Source organism: Oncorhynchus mykiss, chromosome 5, assembly GCF_013265735.2.
Source record: "Oncorhynchus mykiss isolate Arlee chromosome 5, USDA_OmykA_1.1, whole genome shotgun sequence".
NCBI classification, from domain to species: Eukaryota; Metazoa; Chordata; class Actinopteri; order Salmoniformes; family Salmonidae; genus Oncorhynchus; species Oncorhynchus mykiss.
The window spans coordinates 58374659-58395520 of NC_048569.1; the positions used below are offsets into that span (position 1 = coordinate 58374659).

General features: G+C 42.4%; 1 protein-coding gene and 1 pseudogene across 2 annotated transcripts in view; both read right to left on the reverse strand.

Annotated features, from left to right (window-relative positions):
- Positions 1 to 2899: 2899 nt before the first annotated feature.
- LOC118964716 lies at positions 2900 to 5387 on the reverse strand (annotated as a pseudogene).
- Positions 5122 to 20862, reverse strand: part of LOC110524144 (phosphatidylinositol 3-kinase regulatory subunit gamma) — a 29541-nt gene continuing 13800 nt past the window's right edge. The window contains exons 1-13 of one of the 2 annotated variants that reach the window (XM_021603517.2): positions 20054 to 20138; positions 17752 to 17892; positions 17253 to 17454; positions 16509 to 16588; positions 15106 to 15211; positions 14859 to 14957; positions 14495 to 14675; positions 13972 to 14097; positions 13730 to 13872; positions 13413 to 13589; positions 13208 to 13279; positions 12908 to 13105; positions 5122 to 9433 (exon numbers count right to left, since the gene is read on the reverse strand). In XM_021603517.2, the coding sequence (XP_021459192.2) occupies positions 9241 to 9433; positions 12908 to 13105; positions 13208 to 13279; positions 13413 to 13589; positions 13730 to 13872; positions 13972 to 14097; positions 14495 to 14675; positions 14859 to 14957; positions 15106 to 15211; positions 16509 to 16588; positions 17253 to 17454; positions 17752 to 17875 (1701 nt within the window). In that variant the 5' untranslated portion in view covers positions 17876 to 17892; positions 20054 to 20138 and the 3' untranslated portion in view covers positions 5122 to 9240. Of the gene's footprint in view, positions 9434 to 12907; positions 13106 to 13207; positions 13280 to 13412; positions 13590 to 13729; positions 13873 to 13971; positions 14098 to 14494; positions 14676 to 14858; positions 14958 to 15105; positions 15212 to 16508; positions 16589 to 17252; positions 17455 to 17751; positions 17893 to 20053; positions 20139 to 20862 lie in introns of those variants that run through there. The other variant, XM_036977959.1, reaches the window with a different exon arrangement.

The following is a 20862-nucleotide window of genomic DNA, read 5'->3' on the forward strand; positions in this document are numbered from 1 at the left end:
TACTTGTTCAGCACTTTTGAAATGTACAGCGACAGAATTCAGAACATGGGCTGTTCTTACAGTCTTCTCCCTGTACACGTCAGAACCGTGGGATAAACACATGGGGCATATAAACAGACAATGAAAGCTCTTACAATAATCGATTATTACATTTATCTAAAACAGTTTATAGGCTATTTGTGCACCACCAAGTTAGAACAGCAGGTGAAATTAAGAGGTGAAAAATTGACCAAATTATTAGCGTGAGGGACATTGAACGTCGTTTGGGTCTTTGCGTGTCAAAAAAGATACACGTCATATAACATTATTTTCGTGTTTTAAATAGGCTTTTAATTTAACACGTAAAACACACAATTATATTATAGAATGTTGTGTGTGCTGAATTTGCACGTGCAAGCCAAGCACCACCACTTCTATCAGTAGCACTGTCAAAGCTGTACAAAAAAAGTAGCCAGTGTGTTTACAATACGCATTGGTGAAAATAGACCAACATATTAGCGTGAGGCACATGTGTAGTAAACTGTTAGTAGCCCAACATACACTTAGTATTACTTAGCTACAGCATACATTTCTCCCTTGCATATTACATCATTTATGCAGCAGCATACATTATTACATTGTTGGACTCGTAGCGGTCCTTTGTCAAAGTCTGGCATTCTTTGGATTTATGGTGGGAACTACTTTTTTTTTTTTAGCCACTCAATTGAATAGCAGGCTAACTTTAGTGGTTTCTTTGCAACGCTTGCAGTTAGCCACTGATTCCTTCCAAACGACTCATTTGATGTCATTCTGTGGCCAATGACCTTGAGCCTTTTTGGATGGGCACTTCTAATATAACTCAATGGCAGAACCCAAGGGGATAAAATGTAAAAGCTCTAACCTTAGAATGGGGGATGACGTCCTGTCCCATGAGTGACAGAAAACAGAGCCAATCAGGTGCAACGCTCTGTATTTCTGCTGGTTAGCCCCACCACCACAAAGCACTGAGCTAGGCTGAAACACCTACATTTTGGAGCTGCCTGTGAACTCACTTTTTTTTAAAACATTGTTCGCAAACTGATATGTGACATGTATTAATGGCAAAATAACAAGCAAAACAGGCAAGCCCACCTAAGTGTGCCGCTCAAAACGCCCTGAATGACGAGTCGCCACTGGTCCCACCTGATCTCGCCTCCTCCTGCCTGCCTTCCATTTTTGAGGACATTTCCATTGTTAGAGCCATCACTTCGACTATCTTTTCAATATAATAAATCTTGGTTGGGTCTAGATTTAGGGCTCTAAAGAGCAGGGTTTCCCAAACTCTGTCCTGGGGCACCACCCTGGGGGCACGTTTTGTTTTTTACCCAAGCACTATACAGCTGTTTCAAATAACCAACCACAGTATGAGTCATAATACCCATAAAATCTAGAGGTCAAACAAGGAAATGTTTACAATTATTTTTCCCCATCGAGGATTTTAGAAACACTTATACTGAACAAAAATATAAAACGCAACATTCAACAATTAACGATTTTACTGAGTTAGAGTTCATAAGGAAATCAGTCAATTGATTGGCCCCAATCTATGGATTTCACATGACTGTGCATGGGCACAGCTGTGGGTGGGCCTGGGGAAGCATAGGCCCACCCACTTGGGAGCAAGGCCAAGTCAATCAGGAGTTTTTCCCCACTAAAGAGCTTTATTAAAGACAGAAATACTTCCGGGGGGCTGGTCTCAGACAATTCCGCAGGTGAAGAAGACAGATGAGGTCCTGTGCTGGCGTGGTTACACATGGTCTGCGGTTGAGAGGCCGGTTGGACATACTGCCAAATTTTCTAAAAAGACATTGGAGGCAGTTTATGGTAGAGAAATGAACATTCAATTCTCTGGCTACAGCTGTGGTGGACATTCCTCTCGACTTGAGACATCTGTGGCCTTTTATTGTCCCCAACACAAGGTGCACCTGTGCAATGATCACGCTTAAGACATCTGTGGCATTGTGTTTTGTGACAAAACGGCACATTTTAGAATGGCCTTGTCCCCAGCACAAGGTGAACCCGTGTAATGATCATGATGTTATATCAGCTTCTTGATATGCCACACCAGTCGTCAGGTGGATGGATTATCTTGGCAAAGGAGAAAGGCTAACAAACGTGTGCAAAAAATGTTGGTTGTGCCCAGTCTTTTGGCTGCCATTGCTAGAAAAAGAGATTTATGACTTTGAAAGAGGGGTCTCAAAAGGACCATACGGTGTTTAAAGGGTGTGTCAGTCACCAGATCAACGCAATAACACTTTTTGTAGCAGTGCCTAAAATAGCATTTTCAACCAAACTATAGAATTACTTGTAGAATCTACCTCAAGGCGCATTGAAGCTGTTCTAGCGGCTTGTGGTGGCCCAAAACCATATTTAGACACTATGTTACCTGTACTTTTGAAAAAAGCTGCACATAAAAGGAACATTGTTCTCCAGGATATGCAAATTAATTTTAAAATAAGTCAAAGGTTTTTCCACAGATAACATTACATGTCTAATGATGTTGACAAGAAGTTGATATTCTGCCATGATTGTTGCTTTTTCCAATAGCTTCAAAATGACCCCAAGTTGGTCATCGATGCATGTCAAATATGTTGGTAGCTTGAGGGTTAAGCTTTCTGGATGGAGGCTTGAAAGTTATTTACAAACTGTTCATACAAAACAATGAACCTCAATTTGTTAGCATTGGGTTTATTTATCAATACATAGGGAGTTATTTAACACAGTATTGTAGAATCACACTGACAAAATATATATATATATTTAAATCGTTCAATTCATGAAATACAGTTCAGCAACTGATGTTTTTGAAAGACCATTCAAGTTAATCAGGGAAGCTGGTACTTATATTGTAACAAAATATTTCAAAACATGACTGTTGGTTTCAGTACAAACGCGTGTCTAGTTTCTTCTGTGCCCCAGTACAGGCAGGGGGCTTACCTCCCCGTGGACAAATATGGGTGGTCATTACATTTTAGCTCAGCCCATGACCAAGTACATGTTGACCACAGTTTATGACTTTAAATGTAATTCATATTAAACCTCAAACAAGGACCAGTAACCCCCCTGCTACTCACCTTGTACATTTTGCAGATCAAGTTGAAAAGCGAAGATATTGCTTTGTCCTGAAAGTCATCCGTGTATTCCTGCAAAGCAGCAAAGGAGGAGGAAGTGGAATGTCAATGTACAGGCTTGACATCGGCACAGTGTTTAATTGCATGACCGGCTGGCTATACACTTAAGAGTTTTAAGTAGCACTGTATCCTGTCAAAAAAATATTACTCGGTAACCCCATTGTTGATAAACAGTAGATACTCACCCCTGGTTGTACTATAGCCATGTTATCTACATTGTGCACCTAGTTTCAGTCCCGGCACGGTCTTCTTACCCCATTAATAGTCACCCAGGGGACGTGTGTTTTTGCCGGACTGAGAGCTTTGGTCTTCAGGGCGTTCTCATGCATCAGTTTGAAGCCGAGCTCTCCCTACTCACAGGACGTTACACTGTCCCACATCATGGAGGGGACGTGCAGCTGTAAGCACTAGATGAGAACAGAATGCAACCAGAGCCCTTGATGTAAACAAGTGCACAAATGCATTTTGAATGACGAAAAATGCAACAGCTAAAACATTAAGTTAAAAACAGTACAATACTCACAGGTTGGGCAGCATCAAGAACGTTAGCTGCAGATTCCATGCAGTAAATGACTGGGAATGCTGAGTACCGACCCACTGAATGTAGAAAACATGCCTAAGCGGAAGGTATGAAATCATGAATGAACAATATTTCAGGTTACAAGCAGTTTGCCATTTGATTGGCAGGCGCACCTCAATCATGTTACCATGACACTCTGGTTCTCCATGTTGAAAGGTGAAGGGAGAAATCCCTGAGGGAAGCTCCCGTGAAAGAACACCAGGAATAAGACTGCAGCATTAACACAACACAAGATTCACTTCTGTGATTACGGTTGATTTCTCTAATGTTCTTATTCACTCAGTAGTCTAACTGAACACGGATCCATCAAAAGGCCTAAATGGAGGTACAACCTGAACTTCACTTTTTAAAATGTGCCCTACTGAACCTGACCCAGTGCTCTCCACTTCGAGAAGAGGCCTACCTGTGCATTGCCGTAGGGCACCGATTTGACGTCCATGATGTCGTGGAGCATGGCCCAGGTGGGGAAGAGCTGCTGGGTGAGGAAGGCCCTGCAGCCTGGACACAAGCTCTCATAGTACAGGGTCACCTACACTCGGGGTACCGCCAAGTTGGGCCTGGTGGCATTGAGCTCTAGACACTGCTTCTGAACCTAGACAGGATCCATGAACACGTGTGATACATGTTCAGGGAAAGCACGTGTCGTGGAATCATTCTAATCAAAAGGAGAGACTTACATTTCTTCAAAAACAAGTCCACTTTAATATTTAATTACTGCAGTAATGGAGCTTGTCAACTAGCCCCCCCATTGGTGATTCGTTGAGAGCCCAACCAGCAGGACAATACCACAGCATTTTATAGCAAAGTCCCTCCTCCTGGATGTTCATGGCAAACAGATGTATGGAATGGGTCGCAAGAATAAAATGTGTATGAAAGATACTAATAATTGACAGCAAACAGTACATGCTGTAAAAACTGTGTAATGTGTCAATGTGTGAAAACCAGAGTCTGGCCCCCAGCTCCATATTGGAGCCACCCCGGATTGGGGTGGCATTTACCTGAGAATGAATATTGTGGGAACCAAAACAACTTCCAACCCCCAGTTACATGTTGAATGTTTAGAAATCATAGTAAAATGGAGGGCTTTGAAATTCTCATGAAGACACATTTAAGGGATAACTTGAACCGAAACAAAACAGCTTGTTGGCGTCACATTCTCATTGACATTTGGCTTCAGTCACATGCCCTCACGAAATGTAGGTCCTCTGGTGCTCAATTTCAAAAGCATGACTCATTCAATCATGGACAAGGAACTCTTTGAACATCAATTTAAACTGAACCCACAATCCTGTAAAACAATGTTTGGGAATATGGGATATACACTGACATTTACATATATTGCAGGAGAATGTCTTAATGCTTGGTGATATTACACACAAAAAGGACATTTGATATAGTAGAAAATGACATTTTAATCATTCAACTGCGACAGATGAAATACTTCAAGCCAGAATCAAGAGAAAAAAAATCTTGAATAGATTTGATAAAACAAACCTAAACTGAGCCCAGCAGTCATTATAATAATGTCTCAGTGCAGTTATTCAAACTTGATGATCATCCTTGATGACCCATTCACAAGCCGGTTTGGGCTTCGACTTTCCTTGGGATTTCTTGAAAGTAGAGCAGAAGAAAAAGACAAATACAGGTGCAAACGTCATGTTGCTTACAGGTACTGAAGCCAAAGCCCTTCCTTGACACTTATCTCAGACAACACTCTGACCAATTTGAAAAGCCAGTGGGTTGGAGCTCCTCCCACCAATGATTACGATCATCCTCAGGATGTGCTAACGAGATGGATTTTTGTGACCACTTGAGAAGCCAAACTCTCTCATTGGACATCCCACAGCAATTACAACAGCCATTTCATCTCTTCAACCACTTCTCTTTACGTAGAGACAAATTGGTTGGCAAAACAAAACAGAAGAACAAACATAAAACTTAGGCCAGAGTAAAAGCCTTCTTAATTGATTGATTAATTATCTAATAGATAATTAATAACATACATACAGTCACAACATCAAAGCAGTACCTAAATAAAGCAGTCCATCATCAGTAGTAACTAACTTCACAGAAAATTGCCAAGACAACAGTGAGGAACATCATAGACCATCTGACCACATTTTGACAGTAGATATCACAATTCTCCAAACGTTTACACTCAATTGCCTTCTGAGCAAGGGATTACTTTTCTCAGAAAACTGTCGGTAAAAATGTCAACAAAAAGGTATTTTGACAACTATACTCTTTTTAACAAATGGTTAATTTAGTCCTATACAAAACTACCAGTCTAACAAATACAACATGAAAACATACCATTGTTTATGTGCAGCCAGAAAGTAATGCAATAACAATTTTACAGAGTTGGACTAATGTTGCTTACAGTCAATTTTAAAGTGCATTTTGCAATGTTTTGGGGGGGTTTTCCATGTTTTAAAGTACTTAACTCCAACTTATGTCAAGGTTGTATAAATTACAGTTTCACAAATGCAAAAGTTAAAAACCAAGCAGTCTTAAAAACATTTGAAAGTCAAGATACAACAAACACTACGACAGAATTTCATTCTAGATATGCTTTTGAGCAGACAAATAGATCGTTAGAAAACAGTCTTTTTAATCTATTTGCTTATTTAGAGATTGTAAACACATTAAATGTAAATGTAAAGAAGATCCAAAAAATTCATATTAGCTTCTTCAATGAAATCTGTTCAGGTTATGATGAACAAATAACAAAAACACTGAAACACAGACGGGTTTAACGGCCTTTCATAAAAACCCATTTCAAACAGACCCTTAAAAGTGCCTCTTCAATGATGCCATCCTTGTCTTACAATGAATGAGATGTCCACGATGAGGAGTGTTCCTGACCTATCATAGCCGGTTATTAAATGAGCATGTTCAAGTCCAATTGTAATAAAACTCCTGAAACATATTAATGTCTTTGTGGTGCATTTACAGTTATAATATTAGTTATAATATTGGCAAGGCAACCTCCCGACTCAAACCTCAAACATTTACCCACTCACACACTTTCTCTCACAAGCTGAAGAAGCGTTTGGTGTTTTATGCTGCACTGTCATAACAGTCTGTGGGGCAATCAATGGACGATAGTCATAATCTCCAATCAATGGACGATAGTCATAATCTCCAATCAATGGACGATAGTCATAATCTCCAATATGGGCCCAAGCACACAGAAAAGGCCAGGGGAGATATATAACAATCCCTCTGAGCCTGGCTCACGTTGAAAAGACTGTCTACACGTTGGAGAACAAGCATGGTCTTACACTGCAAGTGCAATTTCAAAATCAACCGGAAACTTTTGGGGGATTGCTCTCTCTATTTACATACAGTACTCTCTCACATGCCCCCCCCAAAAAAATGCAATCTCACAGTTTTCAAAGATCCTTTGACCTGAAGGGTAGCCTAACTGAGCAGGACTCTGGCTGAAATGCTATGTTCAGTAAATAGTACACAGACTATTCATCTGTCATCTCTCTCCAAAGAGACCTTTTCTCCTAACTACCAGATACACATAAGAAACAGGTTTACCAGATTAACATAACACACAAAACAAACAATGTTGACCGTTATAAAACGTACATCACCAATCCCAACATGCTGGGCAATTGAATCACTCCTAATAGTGAGCAATAAAATGCACCAATGCAATGTCATCATACTATACAAGACATCGTCCACTTCTAGCACCAATAACCCCGTCACCCCTGCTTCTGGTTAGGTTAAGAACATGATAATAATACCATACAAGATCTCTAAATCAAGTGAGATTCTTGCGTGCAAAAGCTAATGATTTATGACCTTCTGTGTCCCTGCCGTTGGATTTCTACCTCAATACCTCCTCTAGTCTTGTTTAAAGGTCTGATTCATACACGACAAATGTGAGGGTTATCAATGTCGATAACGAGGCGTCATCAAGTGGTCTCCGAACTCGCTGCATAGTACTAATCAGTTTGTCAAAGTAGTTTGTTCGAAATCTAACAAGAATATCTTGTGTATGTTAGCATCACAAAACAGATTTGGAAGCTTGTGCCCTGAGAAATAAGTGCATTCATAAAGTGTGTCAGGTAAGGTCCAATTAAGGAAAATGCGTTTTGAATCATTGAAATAGGCTACTTATACCTTAACGAGAGACTGACAAATACCTCAGTTCATACAGCATACATAACCTAATGTCAACAGAAAGCAACTCATCCCCCGACGAGATTTACCAATGATCGACTCGAAAAATGTGAACATAAATCCATTTTCAACATGGACAATTCCAACACCACCATCATACACACACTAATGCAGGGGTGGGCAAGTTTCGTCTTCATAGTGTCTTTCCTTTAAATCAGCAACTGATTGAGACCTGGGAAACCAGAAGTGTGCACTCTGAGCAGGCAGTGGCAGTAGTGCCAGGTACAACTCTGAGGGAGTTGCCCATCTGCTCTAAGGCCATCAATAGTGAGGTCCGTTTCAGATTTCCAGTTTCACACACAGTGCTGTACAAAACACTTGGCATCTGATTGGGGCCAGGCATCCACACGGACTCTGATTTACAGAGAAATAATGGAAGACAGAGGATTAGAACAGAAGGCACTTTCACCACCAAGTGTTGTTCTACTGTGAAAGGGCACATAGCATGAAAGGTTACATAGAGAGCAGATAGAATGCTTTCTTTGTGTATGTGTGCTACCCAACACTGTGGATTTTGTGTTTGTATTAATATGTACTTGAAGTAAAGAAATAAAACATTGGCAGTTAATAATTACTGTTCTCCCTCAATTAGCCACAAAATCCCTAGTTTGAAAGCAACTGTTTTTCTGGAAGCTGTGCTGCGCCATTTTCCCCAAAATCCTCCCCCTCCTGTGCAAGCCCCCTAGTAATTTGAGTTCAACCAATGAGCTTCAGCCCCTCGCCATGTCAGTAACAGCTAGCAAGTTGCAAATGAGCAAGACAGAAAGGAATGAAGTGGTGCACATAGACGTAGTACATAGACATAGTGTGAGCGCTTCTTTCAGAACTACTGGCTAAAAAGTAGTGAAAAGTACGGGAGAATCCCTTTAAGCATTTTACCACAGTGGACAATGTGAGCAAGGCTTAATGTAAACAGAAAAGCGCTGGCAGGTCTTTTTGTTCTCCGTGTCTTGAATATCAAACCCTCTCGCAAAAAAAGCCCCTCTTTAACTGTAGAAAAAAGTAACAGAAAAATAAAGAAATACATTTCAAAGTCGATTTCAAAAGAATCTACAGCAATTACTTTTAGAGATTGAAATATGTTTCTCCAAAAAACGGTGTAGTGTTGTAGAGATTTAACAAAAATAGAACACGTGAATGTGCTCTTCCATGTCAAAATCCACTCCGCCCTCCCCCTCCTCTCAAACCCAACGCGCAGAAAGCCGTTTGCTTTTTTGTTTTCTTGTATGGGAAAAGTGAGGGTTTGTGGTCTTTGTGAGTTCTGTGTGTTTCCTCTGTGTGTGCCAGGCCCTGTCCGGGTTATCTTGCGTCTCATCTGGGTTGCCGCTGGGTTAGGACAGGACATGCCAGAGTTACATTCAGCAAGTCATTGTGCTGGACCAGGGAGGTGTGTCTATAGTGAAGCACCAGCTCTCTCAGGGAGCTGTACAGGTCGTAGGGCTCGGCGAAGCCGTAGCCCGTGGAGGTCTTGAATATCACACAGTGCTTGATGTCCCCGTCCACACTGCATGTACAGATATGTGAAGTCAAGAACAGAACCTTTGGTTAGCCGAAACACAGCAGTAAAAGTGATATTTCACCCCAAAACCACAGTTTGTCAAATGTTTTTCAAGACCTCAGAAGTGGACTACTATCAAGATCTACACGCCATAAACATTCCTGCTACAGTGGTTCCTTACGCTGCGACGTGTTTGTGGTAGATGGTGGCAGATTGTGGTAAATTGCCTCGTTCTGTCATTGCGCCACACTATCACAAGGGGGAGGTAGAACGCTGGCTATGCTTTTGGTTTCTCTCCCTCCCCCCGCAAAAATAATTGCTTTATTTACCACAGTGTTTTCCAGACCTGAGCTATTTATTAACTTACTTATGAACTGTACTGGTTTATTTAGGCAACTAAATGTATGTTTAGGTTAGGCATATTTTGTAGGCTATTTGGCAGCGCAAAGCTTTTTGCAGCACTCATTCGCGGCTTTGAATCAAAATAAATAAATACCAATACCATGTTCTGCAATTCCATAGGTTTGGAAGAGCTGAATCAGTTGTGTTACTGCTTGCTGGAACAAAAGCCTGCACCCATAACGGCCCTTTGAGGATAAGATTGACCAACCATGTTTTTAGATGGTCCCGATATTTCCTATGCATTTGAGATTTTCAGCATCTCGGCAGGTGAGGCCGGAAAACATCTGATAAACCTGGCTAAACCCCATCCAACTGTCTAGCCATATTCCAACCCGAATCATTCTGTGTTCACTAAAGCCTTGTTCACACGGCAAGCCTTAATGCTCAAATCAGTTTTGTTTTTCAAATCTGTTTTGGAATACTGACTGTCAAACAGCAAGTTACAAGTGACCAAATTGCATTTGTGTGTGTTCATACAGCAGTCATTTGCTGACATGGCTATGCTAGATGTAATCCTAATGACGGGGTATGTGTGCAGTGGTGTAGGCTGATTGGTGGTGGTGCTCGTGCTTCCTATCACTCAGAAATGATGTATCTAGCTAAGGTGGTGACAACAATGCCTGCCATGGACGTCTCCCAGTTGCTTTGAATGTTCAAAATGATAGTGTAAGAAAACATGTCAAGCCTCAAAGGATGAGATGAACTTTCAAAACAAGTCCTTTTTGGCTAGCCACAGCAGTCAACTAGCTAGCTAGGTAGCTGTTTAGCTTTCTAGCACATTCACTAATTTGTTTGTAAACGATTAACAAGCTAGTTAGATACCAAATGTTATTGTCAAACTGTCAACAGAGTAGCTAGGAAGCAACAATATATGCCAAATAACAGTCTAAAAACCACACAAGGGCAAATAAATTAGATTTGACCGTACAGACACAAGTCACATGGCCAGGAATCAGATTGGTATCGGATTTTAAACCACCTACAAAGGTGGTTTGAAATGTGGTTTGAAATATTTCATTCCATGCGCTTTTTGGCTGTTCAGACTGCAAGGGGAAAAAAACTAATTGAAATCAGATATGCAATACAGATTGCAGAAAAAAATCAATAGTTACATATCGGATATGATTTTTGATGATACAGTGCCTTGCGAAAGTATTCGGCCCCCTTGAACTTTGCGACCTTTTGCCACATTTCAGGCTTCAAACATAAAGATATAAAACTGTATTTTTTTGTGAAGAATCAACAACAAGTGGGACACAATCATGAAGTGGAACGACATTTATTGGATATTTCTAACTTTTTTAACAAATCAAAAACTGAAAAATTGGGCGTGCAAAATTATTCAGCCCCTTTACTTTCAGTGCAGCAAACTCTCTCCAGAAGTTCAGTGAGGATCTCTGAATGATCCAATGTTGACCTAAATGACTAATGATGATAAATACAATCCACCTGTGTGTAATCAAGTCTCCGTATAAATGCACCTGCACTGTGATAGTCTCAGAGGTCCGTTAAAAGCGCAGAGAGCATCATGAAGAACAAGGAACACACCAGGCAGGTCCGAGATACTGTTGTGAAAAAGTTTAAAGCCGGATTTGGATACAAAAAAATTCCCAAGCTTTAAACATCCCAAGGAGCACTGTGCAAGCGATAATATTGAAATGGAAGGAGTATCAGACCACTGCAAATCTACCAAGACCTGGCCGTCCCTCTAAACTTTCAGCTCATACAAGGAGAAGACTGATCAGAGATGCAGCCAAGAGGCCCATGATCACTCTGGATGAACTGCAGAGATCTACAGCTGAGGTGGGAGACTCTGTCCATAGGACAACAATCAGTCCGATATTGCACAAATCTGGCCTTTATGGAAGAGTGGCAAGAAGAAAGCCATTTCTTAAAGATATCCATAAAAAGTGTTGTTTAAAGTTTGCCACAAGCCACATCGTAAAAGCAACACAGCTCATCACCCTGAACACACCATGCCCACTGTCAAACATGGTGGTGGCAGCATCATGGTTTGGGCCTGCTTTTCTTCAGCAGGGACAGGGAAGATGGTTAAAATTGATGGGAAGATGGATGGAGCCAAATACAGGACCATTCTGGAAGAAAACCTGATGGAGTCTGCAAAAGACCTGAGACTGGGACGGAGATTTGTCTTCCAACAAGACAATGATCCAAAACATAAAGCAAAATCTACAATGGAATGGTTCAAAAATAAACATATCCAGGTGATAGAATGGACAAGTCAAAGTCCAGACCTGAATCCAATCGAGAATCTGTGGAAAGAACTGAAAACTGCTGTTCACAAATGCTCTCCATCCAACCTCACTGAGCTTGAGCTGTTTTGCAAGGAGGAATGGGAAAAAATGTCAGTCTCTCGATGTGCAAAACTGATAGAGACATACCCCAAGCGACTTACAGCTGTAATCGCAGCAAAAGGTGGCGCTACAAAGTATTAACTTAAGGGGGCTGAATAATTTTGCACGCCCAATTTTTCAGTTTTTGATTTGTTAAAAAAGTTTGAAATATCCAATAAATGTCGTTCCACTTCATGATTGTGTCCCACTTGTTGTTGATTCTTCACAAAAAAATAGTTTTATATCTTTATGTTTGAAGCCTGAAATGTGGCAAAAGGTCGCAAAGTTCAAGGGGGCCAAATACTTTCGCAAGGCACTGTATATCGTATCGTTTTGGCAATATCGCAATATTATGTTTGCGCTAGTTTTCTGTACCTGCACCAAAATGCCAGTATTCTTCCTTCATAGCCTGTCCTCCATCTTCTTTTTAAATAGGGACCCAATATGTTTTCAGCACTTTTATTTCCATGACTGAGCTAAACTTGTTTTCTCATGGCTCTCTCTTGCCACTCTGCAGAAGCAATATTTTGTAACATTGAATTGCAATAAAATCACAGTATTGAATCACAATACATATAGAATTGTGAGAATCGCAAAACATATCGTATCAGCACTTATCGTAAATTCCCCGCCCTAATATGCAAAAAAAATTAGATTTGAGTCACTTCAAACTGCCAGTGTTAACAAGGCTTTGCAGACCCCAGGTCAGGCTAACGGGACTCACACTACAGAGCAGGCGTAGGAGCCCTTCTGGGACTGGCTGTCTCGGATCAGGAAAGTGCCGTCACCCTTTCCCCTCAGCAACTCCTCGGCTTGGCTGCGCGTGATGTCGCCCACGTACCAAGTGCGCTCGTCGAGGTGCGGCAGGTCTTCCTCCTCATCCACCAGAGAATACAGGCTGGGAGGTAGAGGGGAGGAACGGCTGACATGGGGAGGAAACCAGTGTCAATACGATGCACGATACGACATGATAATACGTGGTAATACATTACAACTGGCTAATGGCCACATTGGTTTCACTCACTCTTCCATGTCATTTTTGATCCCCAGCCACTCGTTAATCTTCTTCTGTCTGGTGCCCTTCTGATTGAGCCACCTGGGACGTTAACACAAGCAAACTGTTGGACTGCCATGTTCCTAAATATTGGTGTGTGTGTGTGTGTGTGTGTGTGTGTGTGTGTGTGTGTGTGTGTGTGTGTGTGTGTGTGTGGTAGAAGGGTATAACTTACACCAGGTACTGGTCTCTAATCTTTTTCAGCTGCACGAGGTCCGTTTTCAGGCTACTCATCTTCTTATCGATCTCTCGGTTGTCCATCGCATGCTCCTTCAGGTCCTGCCCTAGCTTCCTCTTCCTGTCATGGATCTCAGTCACCCGCGACTTCAGCTTATCCCAATTACTTTGGATTCTGGGAGATGGAGCGGCAACATTGTTAGGTCCCCCACTTTAAAATCCTGATCACGACCAGCTTGATAGTCAATCAGAGGGCTAGTTCAAAGCCTGTATCACAACAGGAAAATCTTAGAGCAAGCAATGTATTGTGGATACCTCTCAGTATCTTTGCTGTTTCCCTCCCTGAGGAACTGGTCAATGTTCTCCTTGCTATAGCCTTCTTGGGTCTCGCACTGCTCCTCTGAGACCTTGATGGTCTCGTTGAAGGCCTCGATGGCCGTGCGGTTCATCTGTAACTCCTGAAGTACAGGGAAAACAGACGATATTGTGCTCATTTCAAATACTATGGAGCCCAGACCCAAATGGGACAGTGAAAAACATAAGTGTTGGATATGTACCTGAGAGGTGCGAGTATACTCTTCATACAAGAAGTCATATTCCCGGCTCGTCTCCTGGCAGTGTTCGTGGTACACCTTCAGTTGCTCTCCTACTGCTTCCACGCTGTCCCCTTTCACCACCTGATCCTGGAAACAACAGAGACCACAAGTCACTAACTGACCACAGCACTTGAGATGTTGAGATAAAGTGCATTCAATATGGGCTCAGTGCATTTCAAACAGAGAACGGCAGCAAGCAAACTGTTCTCACCTAAACAGAATTGTTTGGGGACATTTCAGACAAGCTTAAGTGCTCTTGGGAATGCCATGGGTTATTTTCCTTCACGCAATGTGCCATAAGAAATGTAGGGCCTTCCAGAAAGCATCGGAGTGCTGTTCGAAGGCTACATTCCTTATCTCTTATAACATCTCTGTCTAAAAACCAAGGAGTCCCATTAAGATATGGCCCAGAAGCCAAACCAAGACTGAGTCCCTTCAGAACAGGATACAGAACACTATAATAATAATAACAGAATGAGCCTACCTGCTGATATTTGGAGATTGGGTACAGTAGCCGTGAGTCCAGCTTGGGGTTGTACTGGGCCAGCGACTCGTGGTGATAATACAGGATGAGTTCCACCACAGAAGCAAAGGTCAGCGGCTCAGAGAAGCCGTACTTGCCTCCTTGGTGGAAGATCTTGATCAGCTGGTTGTTTCCTCCTTTCCTAGAAAAGTCCCGAGACGTTGTGCAACATTACTGAGGTTCTGTGAAAGACTCTGGAAGCTATCCAAAGTGGTAAAATGCCATTGCACTTCAAATGAGTGACTAGGCAAGCTCAAACTTGGAGTGTATTTTAGGAGGGACAAAATAATCACTTTTAGAAAGACTTCATTATTAATACCCTTACCTGAGAGTCAATGTATATTCTCCTTGCACCTTGCTTGAGGCATCTCGGACCAAGAAAGTGCCATCTGGTGTGTCTCTCATCTTGTCATTCACCTCATCTCTGGAAAAATGTATACAAATATATAGCATGATTATGTAATTAAAGATGGTTGAGTAAGACGAGTGACAATATTTTCTTCTTGAAACAGAAGATCGTGATTTCAACTGTAAATAACCAAGTGTGGATATCCATTATTTATACATTTTACCTGGAAATGTCTCCCCAGTACCACTCTGCATCAGCCATCTTGCTGCCATCCCCATTGACGACAGAAGATGCCATGGCTTTGGTTTTGGAAGGCTTGGAAGGTAGGGCTGTCAAAGAAATCAATAGGTGGTGGTGTTACAAATACAGTGGGACATCCAATCAAAACCTACCCAGGAGGCAAAGATGGGTTTTTAGTGTAATAACCTTATTAAAACCAAGTATAAGTTTATTTGGTATATTTAATTGGTATTAGATTTAAAAGATGATCGAATTGCTCCTGCATTGTACTGTCATTAATGCATTTATTTTTAATAAATATTTATTTAATGTACAAGTGAATAGGCTGATTTACTTTTAAGTTTAAGTTTTGATCAATAAGGTAGCTTGTTAAGCTGTGGCCAATGGGAGAGTCTACCGCAAAAGTATGCTCAGACGGCAGAGTCGATTTCCGCGCTTATAAACCCAGGGTCATTACACTATGAAAGACGATAAAAAATAGAACAAAACCCATCTCTACCGAGTTTTGAAGGGACATACGGATTTGATTTGATAAGAGTTATTATTATTTTTTGTTAAGAAACACTTGGAGGCTGAAGCTACCGTCGCGTTGTGGAGGTATTTGACAGCTCTATGAAAGTAGACGATAAAAATAGAACAAAACCCATATCTAGCGAGTTTTGAAGGGACATACGGATTTGATAAAAGAGTTATTATTATTTTTGTGAAGAAACACTTGGAGGCTGAAGCTACCGTCGCGTCGTGGAGGTATTTGACAGCTCGAGGTTAGCCTAGAATAGTGCGAGACCTGGAGGGAATTGCTTGTGGAAGATTAACGAGTTCATGTTTCCATGGGATATCTGTTGCTGCTAAGGAGTACTGTCGGCATTGATAGCTGTGCTTGCTGTGTATCTTGTGAGGACACCTGCTGGGAACTGCTATACTTCAGTGAGGAAATATCAACGAGTAGTGGGTAACTACAACGGTGGGGCGCTTCGGGACTTTATGTATGGCATAATGTTTTTGGAGCACCAACGCGCGACAACGACTCATTGGGGTTTATTCTTTTGATTTATTTTGATGTGGTACATTGAAAATGTGATAATACACATCTTTACCCTTATGTCTGTTGCATTGGTGGAGTCAATTACTGTTTCAGTTTAATTTAATGCATGGGAAAGCACATCCTTATATAACAACAAAAATCTATAATCATTCTATCTGAAGTTAATACTCTGTCATATCCTTAGCGAGTTTACAATAGGGATTCGTATTGGAGATGTCCTTCTCACCTAATACCCCATGCTGTTCAGATATTCTAAGGTAATATGGTGAGAGTCACATTCGAGCCTGGTGAGGGGGTTACATTAGTGAGTGTGCTAAATTGTTGTGAGCTTGTGTGTTTACCTGATGACATCTGGTCCAGCTCCCAGGCCCTCGCCACCAGCAGCCTCTCCAGCACCTGAACCTGATGACCTTCTTCTGACCTGGACGCAAATAAATACACTCATACGTAAGTCATTCAGAGTCATTCAGAGGACGGTTGCTGTTTGGGGTTTTAGGCTGGGTTTCTGTACAGCACTTTGAGATATCAGCAAGGGCTATATAAATAAATGGATTTGATTTTGATTTGACGGTGGAAAGAGAGTTGTTCAATGCGATACTGGGGTGGCGGGGTTCATATTTTACATTAGTACCAGATGGATGGGTGCCATAATAGGACTTCAGTTACTAACATGTGGGACATTGGAAAGGTGCTGAGGGGACGTATACTCTGCTGACTATAGAGAATAGTGTTATGGAACAGACAGGTGTTATGGCTTCAATCTCTTTCTGGCTCAATCTGAGGCCCATTCCTACAGCCAGAACTCTGTAGACTGACAACAGCATGCGCTCAAGAAGATGCTGGCACTGTTAATGCATTCTCTTCCTCTCTGTGTCTGTGGGCTGGCCAGTGTGTCTCTCTCCCTCTCTCGCTGGCACAACAAAGCCCTCGTGAAAGTGGCAGAGGGACCTGCCGTATATGAAGATGGCAGGTTTTTATCCTCTTTCAAGATTAGTCTAAATTTGAGTTTAAGTAAAAACAAATATTTTGTCTGAAAGTTTTATGACCAACATAGGTACAGTATTTTGTTTAAATGTGAAACTGACCCAGTGGTGAGCAGAAGAGGGCTGAAGAGGAATGCGAGGGTGTGGGGGTCCAGGCCGTTGTGGGCCGAGCTCTGGCCGTTGTGGGCCAAGCCCTGGCCCACTCGGTCCAGGTGTCTGAGCAGGTAATGCAGGCTCGGCAGGGGCACAGCCGGAGGCTCCAGAGCCTTCAGCAAACGCCTGCCTGTCTCCCCGACGGACAACTCTTGGATACAAGAACCAGCAAGGAGATTGAGTGACAATCTTAGTGCCTTGGCTGTGAGACACAATGGTAAGTAAGCAACATTATTTTCTATCCAATGCCAAATTAACATATTTTGCTTTGCATTTCTAAGGGATTCCAAAATATACACAATTATTTTGACAGTCCTGATAGTGTGCTTCAATGATGGCATTTAAATAGTTTTCCTTAGCTTTGTTGGCCACCAAGTAGAATATGCTCCTTGCATCAGTTCTTGACAAGATACATGAAGAAGCATGTGAGTGCTAAAGGTGCTGTTACCTTCTTCCTCTTGCAGGGTAGTCTTCAGGCTGGGATAGATGGACTTTGGGATGACGGGGGATGGCAGGTCCTGCAGGAATCCCATCAGGGCCTCTGAGAGAGCCTGGGTGTCGTACTGGCCCATCTCAGGCCCAGAGAGCTCTGTAAAAGACCACTTTAGTCGTTAATTCAGACACTGCAGAGTCCGTTTGTGTACATCGCTGGTTCTCCTGTTCTGTTGTAAGGTCTCCAGAGAGTGTTGTTGTGGTGTGGCAAGTGTTACTGGTGCGGCTAAGTGTGCTGTCTGGGAGACAGTGTCCAGACTCGTCCTACGACAGGTGACAGTGTCTGAGTGCCTAAAATAACGTCCTCCTTCTCTTCCACCGCTGCGACAGGCAGGCAGGCCAGACTGGCTGGGTGCTGTTTACTGCTCTGTCACGCCTCAGCTAGCAAACAACAGCTGTCTGAAAAGGCCTGCCTGGCTCGGCTGAAGTCTCTCTATCTGAGCAGATAGACTGTGGGGAAAGTGTCTGGCATGTGTGAGCACAAGGAGGGGAGAATCTGAGTTGTTCTATCTGTCTGTGTCATGTTAAAGGTATGTGTGGGTGGGTGGGTGGGGGGGTCTAGCTTACACCTGTTCTGTCTGCACATGCAGCAAGTCCCAGGTCACATGAACTCTAGGAACAGCCTCTCCACGTAAACAGATCTTACAAAACACACACTGTTCACTTTCTCCAGTCGAAACAAACGGTCATGCAATTATAGATATACACGTATATCAATCGGAACATGAACTTGTAGAGACCATTCTATTGCATTTAATGCAATCGTACTGCCAATTGTACTGAGTTCCTCTGAGGAAATCAGTCAATTGAAATAACTGGATTGGGCCCTAATCTATGGATGTCACATGACAGGGAATACAGATATGCATCTGTTGGTCACAGACACCTTTAAAAAAAAAAAAAAGGTTAAGGTCGTGGATCAGGAAACCTCATGCAGCGTGACACCTCCTTCACATAGAGTTGATCAGGCTGTTGAATGTGGCCTGTGAAATGTTGTCCCACTCCTCTTCACTGGCTGTGTGAAGTTGCACAATGCCATACACGCTGCCATCTTCCCGGTACAGTTGAAACCGGGATTCATCCGTGAAGAGCACACTTCTTCAGCATGCCAGTGGCTATAGAAGGTGAGCATTTGCCCACCGAAGTCGGTTACGACGTTGAACTGTAGTCAGGTCAAGATCCTTGTGAGGACAACGAGCACGCAGATGAGCTTCCCTGAGACGGTTTCTGACCGTTTGTGCAGAAATTCTTTGGTTGTCTCAAGACGAGCCCGCAAATGAAGAAGCCAGATGTGGAGGTCCTGGGCTGACATGGTTACACGTGTTCTGCGATTGTGAGGCCGGTTGGACATATTGCCAAATTCTCTAAAACAATGCTTATGGTAAAGAAATGAACATTCAATTATCTGGAAACAGCTCTGGTGGACATTCATGCAGTCAGCATGCCAATTGCATGCTACCTCAAAACTTGAGAAATCTGTGGCCTTTTACTGTCCCCAACACAAGGTGCACTTGTGTAATGATCATGCTGTTTAATCAGCTTCTTGATGTGCCACACCTGTCAGGTGGATGGATTTTCTTAGCAAAGGAGAAATGCTCACTAACGAGGATGTAAACAAATTTGTGCACAACATTTTAGAGAAATATTATTTTTGTGAATATGGAACATTTCTGGGATCTTTTATTTCAGCTCATGAAACATGGGACCAACACTTTACATGTTGCGTTTATATTTTTGTTCAGCATATATCAACCATTTTTTTTACACTGTTTGGACTTAGGCGACCCGAAAAAGTATTTCAATGGGAGCACCCAAGTATTTCAACGGCAGGAAAATCCCTGGATTGTCTTTAGAGGGGAGAACAGCAGAGCCGGGTTTCTAAACAGGCTGGCCTATTTCTCTACACTAACACAGGCTGTGTTATTGGCCCACTGTTGAAATTGAGCAAAGATAAATAGAGCATGCAGTGGATCCTCCAGGAGTGGGAGTCACAAGGGCAGCATGGTAATAACCCTCGAGTTAAGTTGGAATTTAACCTATTTAACTGAACTCAATAGGCAAGGCTATAGTATGAACAGCAGCACAGATCACTGAAGTCACAGGGTTGGGAGTAAATCCCTTTTTATCCCATTGGAATGGATGACTCTATCCGACCATGGCAACAAACTATACCAACTTGTGTAGCTCAGCAAAAGATGAATGTAAGAACAGCGCATGCATGCGCAGACATAAGGTGTAAGAGAGGAAGTGGGTCTTACCGACATTCAGGCTCTGTCTCTGACTGCCAGCAGCCAAGGAGCCAGGTGGCCTATTCAGAGTCTCACACTCCAAACCTGCATGAGTTTCTCTCTCTCACACACACACACACACACACACACACACACACACAAGTTAACTCACCCTTCTGAAATAGTCTCTTCTCTCCTGGCATGCCTGGATTAGTAGGTCAGTAACACATATATAAACATCCAAAATACATCACCCGGAGCTAAAAACACATGGGCGAGACGCTAACTGGAACACGGCGCGTTTCAACGCTAACCTGGCCTTTGACATGCTACCCAGAGGCCAAGGAGCCCCTTTTAGGAGTGCTAAGTCTGAAGGGTCTAAGACCAGATGGCGGGAGGAAAGGTTGACTGGTATTCAGGAGTAGAGGTGTGAGCGGAAAGGTGAATTCCTATCAAATCCCAAGCGTCTCACCTAGCTGATAAACACTTTCAAAAGTCACTGTTTCTATACCATAGGGATCGAAGTCGATCATGATAAAATCTAAATAAATATATGTATACATATGTCATGTCATGCATAAAATATCCCCTACCAAAGCATTGGTTTACATGTAAGTATGGATAACTGATACATTCATGCCAAATTGAAAGCACTATGTGGCATATTTTCTGGGCAATGCTGCTATTTATCTTGGCAAATTCCCTGTAACACCCCAGAATCAAGTGTTCTGATATTACACAGCCATCTTACCTTTTCTCTCAATGGCCTCTACCAACGTCCCCAAAGTGAAGGGGGGGGGGGGGGGGGGGGGGGAACGGACATTTTCTGGAGGAGAAAA